The sequence below is a fragment of the Mastacembelus armatus genome, chromosome 17 (genome assembly GCF_900324485.2).
Source record: "Mastacembelus armatus chromosome 17, fMasArm1.2, whole genome shotgun sequence".
Lineage (NCBI taxonomy): Eukaryota > Metazoa > Chordata > Actinopteri > Synbranchiformes > Mastacembelidae > Mastacembelus > Mastacembelus armatus.
The window spans coordinates 21,453,704-21,465,771 of record NC_046649.1 but is presented as its reverse complement, the minus strand read 5'-3'; the positions used below and the strand labels follow the sequence as shown (position 1 = coordinate 21,465,771).

The window sequence follows — 12,068 nt, the reverse complement described above, 5'->3', positions numbered from 1 at the left end:
TGTATCCTTAAATATTTCCAAAGCAATACAAGCTATTTATCAAAATCTATCATTTCACTGTTTATCCTAATTCATCTTCCTCCAGACACACACAAAATGGTTTTTATCATAAATCATCTTTCCACTTCATAAACTAATATGATGAAAAACTGATGAGGAAACATGCCGGACTCCAGTAAAAGAAGTGAGAACGTAAACGACGCACAGGGGCCGCAGTCACTGTGACAAACCAGAAGAGCAAACACAAACAGTGAGGCACTTTCACTGCAGAAAGATGATTGTTTTGTGCAGAATATTGTTTTTATCGAGGAAGAGGCTTAAGACAGGCTGAGCTTCTACTCTGTCTCCAGCAAACTGCAATGAGATGAGTCTGTTTACTTAGTAGGCAAAGTAATTAAGCAGGTTCTGAGCAGTATGAGCAGCAGCAAGTTATGTGTCAATATGGATATTTTTAAAATATGACAAATACAGTAGGTGTTCAAAGCCGACATACATCTTTCTTTCTCCAAAATGATTTTCAAATCCTTTCACATAAAAGCAAAAACTAAGTATGAGAAAAGACACTGACAGCTGTGAATAGGATCCCGGGCACAGACACTCCATATGGAAACCATGACTGCACATTAATATCCACCGTCTGATTAATACTGTAGAGTACATGTGAATGTGTGGAGCTGTTTTGATATGTCTGTGCAGGGGACAATATGGTAAATAAACAGCTGTGAGTACAGACATCAAGGTAAAGGCACAGCCTGAAACTAATACTGAGAGAACAAAACATCACAGCACCTGCTCCTTCAGTAAACTAGGCCAAACAGGTCATTTCACCATTTATTGGGTGTCTGGTATATTTGTCAAGGGAAGAAAGAAAAAGACAAGGTGTATTCAGCAAAGATGCAATGAGGGTAAAACTGCAGTTGTCCTAAACCTTTATTGGAGAGAAATCTATTGCATGTGTGCTGCTTGATTCTGGATATCTGATCTGATCTGATCAGAATTCATATGAATTGGCCCCTCACAGACCAGTGAAAATAAACACTGCAACACACAAAATGTGCAGAAGGGGGTCTAGATACTTTCTGAAGTCACGGTAAATTGAATGTTGAGATGCGTTTTAAAGCTTTAACGCAAACTAAATTTCCCCAGTGGCCAATGAACAAGTTCTGCAGGTTGTTTAGATAAAACCAGTGACACCAGTGCCCAGACATTACTCCAGCTGGACAAAAAGCCTGGAGAGCAATCAGATCAGTGAAGAGTGAAGAGGACCAGACTTACTGTAGGGACATCCATAGGTCTCCAGTCGCAGTCCGATCCTCCCGCTGGGGTTCCAGTCCAGAGGAATGAGGCGAAGAAAGCGAGCGACCACCGGCTGCTGCAGCTTGTACTGAACCACACTGTCTGCATTACTGTTACCTGGGAAAAACTGAGCACACACACACACACGCAATGGACATACAGAATCTCAACTGATTTTATATATTACTGTTAATTTGACTCAAAAACACAACATGTATTAAAGTGCAACTACTGAAGTAACAGGACTAAGAAGCTACAGCCACACACAGTTTCAGTTTTCAACACTTATCCTTTAAAAAAGAACATCAAAATGAAAGAACGCCACCACCAAGTTTTTTTTTTGATGTATATAATGAAACTGACCACTGGGCCATCCTGTTTGATGGTCATTTTTCTATAAGGCACCACTTACTGGAAGCAGAATGTATGATGGGAGTTTTACAGCAGTTTTCTGAGTTGGAAACTTTTCCTTTGTGGAGATTATGCTCATTAAGCTGCTTCACACCAAAATCCTTCTACAGAGTATGAACAGTGGTTTGATCGTCTGTTTCTGCCTGACTCTGGGCTCGACGCCTGGTAGATCACTCTCTTCATTTCTTTCCATCTCTCCTATCTGGCTATCTGTCCTAATTACATCCCTGCCACTGCTGAAAACAAGCTGAGGCAAGTAATTAACTTATTAATTCCTCTGTAATCCTGGCAGAGTGGAGGTGGATCTCCTTATATGAAGAAGCAAAACCCTGTGTTATTGGAAAGAAACAGAAAAGCTGTTGAATGTCAACCTTGCAATGACAGTACTGTGCAGAAGTTAAAATATCTGTTGGCTGATGTTTTCAACTATTACTAAACATTTTAAAAACCTGCACGTTTGTTCATCGGTTCCTCGTCTGATGCGTTTCCATTTTTTTTTGTGTGTACAGTGTGTGTACATTCTATAGACGACACTGTCTGTACAGACTGTAAATGTGTTTGAGGCAAATTGGTGATTGGTGGCATTGAGCAACGCTGAAATAAAAAATAAAACTGATATGACAAGCTGTTATTGTTATATATACTGTATATATATGCTGCTTTTTGAAAGAGAGATTAGAGAGACTAGCTGGACTGTGAATAGAAAGCAGAGGAGGTAGAAGAATTAGGAGAAGAGTGAGCAAAGAGTATCCAGGGGAAATGACAGAGGGACAAAATGAAGCAGGGGAAAGAAAATCACACAGTGGGAGGAAAGAGATGAGCAGAGGAACCAGAAAATGAGAAGAGAAAATAATGTGAGAGAGGAAATTTGAGAAAAACAGGAAAAAAGTAAAAAAAAACAAAAAAAACAAGAGCAGGAGCACTCACATCTCATCCTCAGCCCTCCAGGCGAGACGAAACAAACAGATAAAGAGGAAAGAGACAATAAAGGAGAGATGGATTGCTACATTTCCTCAATGCCACAGGCTTCTGGGGGATGAGAGAAAGGCAGGATGGACTGAGAGAGAGACACAAAGGGAAAAGAAAAGGCAGCTGGACTTCAGCAAAATATGCTAAAAGAGGAAGCCCAGCGTGAAATATGTCATGTTTGATCCACCAGCTCTGCCACCAACTGTCCTCTGACAGACACAAACACTGAAATGTGACTGTGATCGTGCAGAGACACAGTAACATGTCAGATCAACATGTCTGAAAACTGTGTGAAGCTGTTCTCCGCTCTATCAGAGAAGATCCTCAGTCATCGGATTAACTGGATTCTCTACGTATGAGGACATATCCTCAGATCTACTTCTTATCAAATGCTCCTCTGTGCAGCACTGAAACAAATTAGGCTTCGCCATGGGCCAGTGCTAATGTCCACACACAGGGGAAACTCTGCACTTGGTTTGGCTTTGGACTTTCTACATACAGGTAAGAATCTCAAATATATTTCGAACTGTCTCACCGTGCTGACAGGATTTACCGCTGTGTTTGCTTTCTACACAAACAGGATCAAAGCTGCTAAGTATTCCAGTGTCTGTATACTGAAGCATGTAGCATCACTACAGTGGAACAAACACAAGTCCAACACGACACTTGTGCGATGGGAGAACACTGAAAGTAAGATGCCTCTGCACCTCTGCTGTCCATCTGACTGACTTCTTCATTCATCAGCTCCACAGAATCCAGCTGAGCTTTTTCACACTGTGCCTTTTGTTGTGCCAAGTTTCTGGGTTTCCTCATGATCAGTGTTGGAAAGAGCAGTTTAAATTCCCAATAAATGTGATAGTTAGTATTAAATATAGTAAATCTCACCTGTAAAAATCAGTGATTATAACAGATTCCTAGATGAAGAAGACAGAGAGATACCACTGAAAGCTCTTCAAGCGACAGTAAGCAGTGTAAACAGCGTTTAATTTTTATTTTAATTATCTAGATAATTTTAATTTCCCAATAAACTTTCTAAAAACATTTTTTAAAACTTTTTAATATCTTTTTAATATGTTTATTGTGCAATTGCAGAAAACTGCGACTGCCAGATAAACAAAGTCGTAAATAAGAATAATATAATATGTTAATGACTATACTATAAGTATATCCATATAAAAAATGTATTACCATGCACCAAGAGGAGGTGGGTGACTAATTGCAGTAAAAAGTGGGCCTGTTTTATATCCTTTCCTGCTCTTTAAGTGTTTTTTAAAAACAGTTACTTATCAGTGCCAGTGAAAACACTGTTTATCCTACAGTCAACAAGCACAACAAGATAAGGTCACAAAGAAACACATACAAACAAATCCTTCCAGACATCCACTTGATCTCAGCCAGCAAAGTGCTGCTCATCATCAGCAGTTAAAATGTTTGGCAACGTGTTTGCGCAGTCAGCAGAGCGCCTGCAACGGTTTATACATTATAAATGAAGTGGTAAAATCATGATGACTGAGTTTATCTGAGCAGTATACACTGCCTGACACTATATCACCTCATATGAATTAAACAAAACAAGATATGATGACGTTTATTGATCCCTGAGGGGAAATAGAGCCAATACAAGAGCAAAGAAGAGAAGTGTAGCTATAAAAATGATGACTGATGGTTCTGTTTCTGTCCAGTACGGACTCACCCCTATACTGTCCTCCTGTCTGTACTGCTGCCAGTTGTGTCCCGTGTCACTGAACATCAGTAGGTAGGATATCAGCCAATCAGAGCTGCCGTAGCGGCCCTGTGTGGCGACGGCGGTGATCTTGGTCCGTTCGCCCAAGTCGACCTCCAGCCACTGATACCTGTCTGAGGTGAGGGGGGACCAACCTCCAGCACCTGGAATCAGAGAAACCATTTCACATTAGGGATTTATTAGATTTCCATCTGTGGGTGATGAAACGAAACAAGCTTTGGTAAATGCTGAAAAATAAATTACACTGCTTTACCTTTTCACTCTGAAACTGGAATGAAGAAATTGATTGAACCACAGCCAACATCTTTAAATCCATTTTAAAGCCATAATGAGACATAAATCATAACTTAGGAACTTTCCTGAGGAACTGAAATCATTCACACTGGTTATGTGACCCAAAGTGACACTACTTTTGTCAAATCCATCTGAGAAACACATGTATTGGCATTTATTCTGAAAAGTATTTGACATGTTAGTCAGCATGTTCGCAAAATATTAAGAAATCAATTTTAAAAAGAAGATCTGTAAATCACTTTTGTAACTTACTGCAGGACTGTTGCATTAGACTGCATTAATTTTAGCCTTGTGCAGCTAATAAACTGGTAGTTGTGCAGAAATCAATATCTGCCTTTAGGTTCTAAATTTGTCTCTCGCCCTCGGGACCAAAACTCCTTCTAGTATGAGCAACTTGGCCTTCTCTGTAATTTTCTGCGTAGCTGTATCACCCAGCTCTATAAGGCCTGTGCTGTGATCTATTGATTGGTTTTGCTTTGGGTCAACAGGTTGAGATCTTTTCCCACAGCAAACTAAAAAGGTGCTCGATAAGAGAGAACTGAAATATGGTGACATTTACATAACACTGTAGTGAGGATATGGTATTATAAAACACCACATGTCTGCAGTCTGCATTAGCCATTATTGTATCCTGTTTGGATCATGTTTTACTAATCATGATCGATCAGGCTGCTGCACAGTAAATACATTTAAAAAGAAAAAACAGAAAAAGGCTGTGTGTGTGTGTGTGTGTGTGTGTGTGTGTGTGTGTGCAGAGAAAAAAAGCTTCGTCAGGCCAAAATGACAACGCAGAGCTCAAACACCAGATGGACGTACTGAAGGAGGAGGCTGCTGACTACTGCCCCACTGAGCACACACACACACACACACACACACGCACACACACCCTCACACACACACACACACACACACACACACACACAAAACGAGTGCCAGAAAGCCCTACAAAGAACAACAAGCACAATGAAAACAGCTTAAATGCCACTTGACTTTCAGAAAGACAATGCAGTTCTCTTTTCTTTTTTTTCCCCACCAGCAGCAAGACCATTTTTCACCCAGCAGCTGCTGTAGGTAAAGGCTGTAAGGTACAGGAACGAGATATTATGTGTTAACGTGCTTATTGTAAGAAACTAAACACGTGCTGAAAGAAAACTGCTCCAACTATCTGTGTTTGTAGCTTTATCCTCAAAAACAAGAAGACAGTTTGTCAGTTCTATGGCAAAATCTAATGTGCATATATTATGTGTCCGACACCAGACTGCAAATCACTTAAATACCTGCTGTGTCCTGGCTGAAGGACACGTCAGACAACACACTGACCTTGTGTCTAGTGCTCGGGTTAAAATTCAGTGATGACCACTTTTGGTTGATGACCAGGTGAATATTCTGTGAATATTCATGTTCCCCAGAGGAGGAATCCTTGTTTCTGTTTTATTATCACTAACAATCAAATCAGGCTAATGTCAACTCCTCCTTTTTTGTTTTTAATTGAGCATTAACAAGATACTGAAAGGTCTGTCTCATAATGTGAAAATGCAGATTATAGTTACGTCCACAAATTCAAGTCTTTTGATGATTCACACGTCATTTGACATTATCTTTATTTTTTCATTTATTTAAAGTTTATGGACTGACAGCACCGTCACATTTCTGTGTGCTTTGTCCTAATGTTGTGTAACAGGATTCACTCAAAATAATCTTAAAGGAAACCATCAATACAATTTAACTTTACTGTTTTTTAATGCGATTTTTTTAATAAGTTGTCGTCTTGTGAAAAACTACAAGGTCTGTCCAAAATCCAAAGTCTTCTTCTTCTAAAGTGGGGGCTCCCTTCAGGAGTCGCCACAGCCAATCATCTGCCTCCATTTAACCCTATCCTCTGTATCCTCCTCACCCACACCAACTATCCTCATGTCCTCCTTCACTACATCCAAGAACCTCCTCTTTGGTCTTCCTCTAGGCCTCCTTCCTGGCAGCTCTAACCTCAGCATCCTTTTACCAATGTATTCACTGTCCCTCCTCTGAACATGTCCAAACCATCTCAATCTGGCTTCCCTGGCTTTTTCTCCAAAACATCTAACATGAGCTGTCCCTCTGATGTCCTCATTCCTGATCCTATCCATCCTGGTCACTCCCAGAGAGAACCTCAACATCTTCAGCTCTGCTACCTCCAGCTCTGCCTCCTGTCTTTGTCTCAGTGCCACTGTCTCTAAACCAGACAACATTGCTGCTCTCACCACTGTCTTGTCCACCTTTCCTTTCATTCTTGCTGACACTCTTTTGTCACACATCACACCTGACACTTTCCTCCACCCGTTCCAACCTGCTTGCACACGTCTCTTCCCTTCTTTTCCACACTCTCCGTTGCTCTGGACTGTTGACCCAAAGTAAGTGTCGAATTAATACTTGTTTTAAATGGTTTGTTGTCGTGTATGTTATGTTAAGTTTCAAAGGTCAACAGTGGGAACAGCTTTTGTTACCACTCAGACATGGACAATGTGTGGCGACAGGACAAGTAAAAAAAAAAAGCTCAGCAGTGAAAACGAATCAGTGTCGGTCTGGTGGCTGGTGGAGGCTGATCTTTAAAGAACTAAAGGCCAAAGCTAATAAGCACTTGACTAAGAGACATGTCCAGTGACAGCAGAATAGAAAAGAGCAGACACTCTGACCTTTTACCCGTGAAGATTAGACTGCAAAGGAAAAGAGAAAGAGATCAGAGGAAAACAACGCAAAGACCACGAGGCGAGACAAGGATTTACTGTGTCCACCCTGATGGTCTAACTGAAAATTATAAAATTGAGGTCAACTGATGGCTCACAGCCACAACACGTTTTGCCATGGCTGTCACTTTAAATTTAAAGCTTTCCCTTTTTACCAGATCCAGCCTCACAGTGAGAAAAAAAAGAGGTTAATGGAGGTTAGGATTGTATGTGGATGACAGCACCTTGAGCCAAGCAAAGAATGAAACTATCATCATAGCCAGACACTGTCCCAGTAGACATCTGGGCATGTATGACCAGATCAGCAGGGACCTACTGTTTTCTCTTCTGCTTTGCTTTATTTGTTTGTGGAAACAAAATAAGCAGCGATATAAGTTAAGGAATTCTCACTGAGAACCAAGCTCTCTCATGCATGAACATACTAACAATGATCCAACCTGGAAGATGACTAATGTAAACACAGTCTGACCTGCAGCTCCACTGGAGCAAATGGAGGTAACAAGCACCTCAGTGCTGCCTTTTCACCATCACGGCCAGATTTATTGGCTTTACTGCTTCTCCAGACTCTATTTTTATTCTGCTGCTGTCAGTCATTATGATTTTATTGATCATAAATACTTCCTCTAATACTCTCTCAAACTAACATGCACTAACTTGCACTTGCAGACCCCTGTCAATAAGTATGGTAGACTTAATAAAACTCCTAATAATGGCCATAGATCAAAACTTGCATTCAATTTCAGAACACACCTGTGTGGGTGAACCTTGGGTCTGCTTTCACAGCAGCATTTTCAGTTGTTCCCAGTGTCGTCCGTCCCCACTGAACAGCCTAAACAACTTCATCTTTTCTTCTCTTTCTGTCATTTAACAACAAAACCATCCATCACAGCCAACAACTGGTGAAAGGGGGAAAGATGCAGCCTGGTAACTTTGCTGAGTCTCAGCTCATTAAAATGGCAGAGAAGCCGAATTCTGAAATTCCACCACACAGCCCTTGACCTTTTTAAGTGCTCCCCTTCCACAGAACAAGACATTTTCACATTTATCTGTTCTGAAAAACATGTTGGAAAAGCCTCTATTGGACCGTAGAAATGCTGGTTCTGTGTAGACAGAACGACAAAACAGAGACAAAACGTTGTGTTTTCAGAAATAGCTGTCTGAATGTGAAATCATACGAGATAGAGCTCAGGCAGCCTGTCTGAGCCTTGCTGGATGGATGGATAACTAAACAAATATTTCATCGTCAATAATCAATTGATAGTCCATCAGCAAGTGGGAGTCACAGAAAAAGGTAACGACCATAGTGGAAGAAAAGAAACTGGGGCAGACAATTAGGTAGGACAGATAGACTCAGGGTTTAAATGGGACCAAAAAGCAGCTGCAAAGACAAGTAACAGACAGGCTGTTCAAAGTGCCAGGCCCAGAATGAGTGCTGGTCATTTGCATGAGAATACAAAGTCTGCAGGGTAATTTCAGCAGCCTGATAACATGTCAGTCGAACACTGAGTCCCACAGGAAGGTAATGGGCTCAGTGCAGCCCTGACAGCAGGAGCAGGCTGGACAACACTGCAGGATGTCTGCAGGTGAAGCAGAAAGATTTCCATTTTCTAATTGCCACTGCAAAAATGGGCAATTTGAAAAAAGTCACAATGTTATTCGAGGATGATTAAATCTTATTTTTTCATATCCAAGTGTTAAATCATCTTGTCAATTACAGTTGGAATCATAGATTATGAAACTTGCTCAAGGCAATTGGTTTTCTTTTTCAGAGTAAGACATTCAATTTCTTCTCAACCAGAAAAAAAAATCACATGGCTGAAAATGCGATTGCATGGTTGTTCTACTAAAATACCATTTATTGAGAGAAAACGACATGTTTTTACTCAATGCTGCTCGATCTTACACAATATTGTTTTTCCAAGTACTTTTTAACAATTTATGAGAACCAAGACCGTCTACATTCTGCAAATTTATTGCAATTACTTTGACCTGAACAATGCAAATCAATTACATGCATGAGGCCCACAGATAATTAGGTATGTTCCTGAATTAACAGTAGAACATTGAAAACCTGATTAGTGAGCCACAGTTACAGTCAGTCCCAATTTACAGGCTTGAATTAAAGTTTAATTCCACCTTCCAATCTCACTCTTTGTGAAAACGATTACTATGGCGCAATAAGTCCATTCCAGCATAAGTGGAGTGGGGTCACTGATAACTGTAGGTGTGACCTAGAGGGAAAAGAGAAAATGCTCTCCTGGATGAGGAGCGACTAGCTCACATGGCATTATTCTGTCAGTGCTCAACATTTGCTCCATGTATTTAGTTTGCTGCAGATGGATGTTAGCCCAGAAACAGACTTTCCAACAAAATACCAACAACTTGCTGTGGACTGTCTCATCTGAGCGAACCTCCCACCTGTTTTCACCTCTCTTCCCACCTGCACACTGTGCATTCTGTACCTGGCACCAAAATACCACGTAGACGGGCATCGCAAACTCTAAGGTCAAGAAAATACCAAGCTGTCAGAGCGCTGCCCGTGACGGTCACTGTGCCACCACAAAAATAGAGCTTGGTGATTAAAATTTGGCAGGAAGACAAGCACTGACTAAATTAGTTCTTACAATGAAAATGTTACTGTAGACAGAGTGAAGCTAACGATTGCGACAAGACAGGCAGTAAAGAACAACATGATGGACAGGGACAATTCAGAAGGGAGAGAGAAAGAGACAGTGAAGTCAAAAGAGAAAATCAAACAATAAGACAGAGCAATAGGAAGACTGACAAGACAAGTCATTCATCCTCCAAATATCTGGTAAATGGCCAGTTCATCTCCAATCAATGGACCATCAGGGCTTTCATCAACTTCTGGTGTCAGACTCAAAGCCTCCTAACCTCCATGGTGATCAGCCTCATCTGGTTAGAGTCTGAAGTGTAAGGTCAGGTCCTCTGATCTCACTGCACAGAGAAACTGGACAAGTGCTGAGTTTTGTCAAGTGTCTACAGTGAAAAATGTTAAAAGAGGTTATTTAGCACCGACAGTGTGGAAAACTAAAAAGTAAGTTACCATGTTTTTTTTTTTTTTACTTGGTTATTCAGCTCTAGGATGTGTAGGGAACCAGCTCAACGTCATGAACTGACAGATGGATACTCATGGTGCCCAGAGGTTCACTCCTAATGACTTTTCTCCCACCTCTTCTGGTGCCACCAGCTGTTTCTGGTTTTCACATATCAACTGAACCTGGATGACTCCCACTACATAACAATAAGGTCTGGACGAGTGTTGCTGCAGGGCTGACGGTGGGATTAAATCCTTTGTAAAGGTGCGTGTGTAGGACTTTAATAATCTCTGGTCACTTAGAGAGTAAATGAATTGAGAGTGAAGCTTCTCCTCTGAGAATAAGTGGAGGAGGCAGAGTGTTAGCAACAGCAGGAGATGGAAATGAGATGAAGACGTTCAATGATTTCTCACTTTGCTCAGCGTGCAGCTGGGATCGCTCTCTGGCACTGTTGCTGCAAAATGTGCCACACACAGCTTTCCAAATCTACTGTCTCCATACTACAGCCAGATTAGATGAATATGTGCTGACAGAGCAAAAATTCAGATTAAATACTATACGCAGACACATAATGACCAATCTGCTCACTAATACATTACACTCACTTTGTGATAAAGACATTTGTCCTTATACCCACTGTCTTATTTTGAAGGTTTCCACTGTGCTTTGTACATTATTTTTACAACACAATAACAGAAATGAAAACGTACATTGTGCTAACATGCTACTTGTGGACAGGTGAGAAACAGCTTCTCTCCGAGGTCTGTTTCCACTAACCTCACAGAGCCACAGTGTCAGTGACTGTGACGGCAGCAGAAAGAAAAAGTTTCTATCTGAGAAATTACTCAACATTCAGGGCATTTATGTGGCTGCACTGCATTCTGGTCTTTTGGGGCGAAGGGTCTGTGTTTCCTGCCTCTTTTATATTGGACTTCTGTGTATAATATTGCCAAACATCAGCACCAAACACTGTTCATCGTGGATAATTTGTGTTCAGTAACTAAGGAATCATTAAAAATCAAGACCCAAATATAATAAAACCCACCTGTTATCAAAAGCCTGAAATTCCACACTTCCAAATCACATGGCAGCTGAGCTCAACTCAGTTTCAATCTCAGCAATAATACACAAATGGTCATGGGTTACAGTTTTCATTAGAGCTTTGCAGACGTTCCCACACTTTGATATGTTTTCCCTGTTCCTTGTAAAACTTAATGAAAGACCAGGAAATGTCAGCAGCATTACTGCAGCGTGGCTTTGGACCAGACAGTGTCAGCGAAGGGCACCAACGAAAGAAAGAAAATTAGTTATTCAATTCTCCACTACATGACCAATAATATCTCCGCAGCCTCTGACCACGACAGCTGACAGCTTGTAATGTTAGTTGTGCACTTTGGGTAGAGTGTCATATAAACTAGATATAAATTAATTATGCAATGTACTGACACATTATGGAGGATACGGTTGCAGATGATGGAGATACAAATACTGCTGCTATTACCAGAATATATTTATGCAGTATCTGTAGTCCTGTCAGCTCTCTCTTACCCAAAAAATCTAAGTCAGATACTAAAC

The 12,068-nt window shown here is 40.8% G+C and overlaps 1 protein-coding gene across 1 annotated transcript in view; it reads right to left on the bottom strand.

Moving 5' to 3' along the window:
* LOC113134011 (contactin-associated protein-like 4) overlaps window positions 1–12,068 on the bottom strand; it is a 76,999-nt gene that overhangs the window by 44,347 nt on the left and 20,584 nt on the right. Inside the window, exons 3-4 of the mRNA XM_026313176.1 lie at window positions 4,370–4,563; window positions 1,276–1,423 (exon numbers count right to left, since the gene is read on the bottom strand). Of these exons, the coding sequence (XP_026168961.1) occupies window positions 1,276–1,423; window positions 4,370–4,563 (342 nt within the window). The remainder of the gene's footprint in view (window positions 1–1,275; window positions 1,424–4,369; window positions 4,564–12,068) is intronic.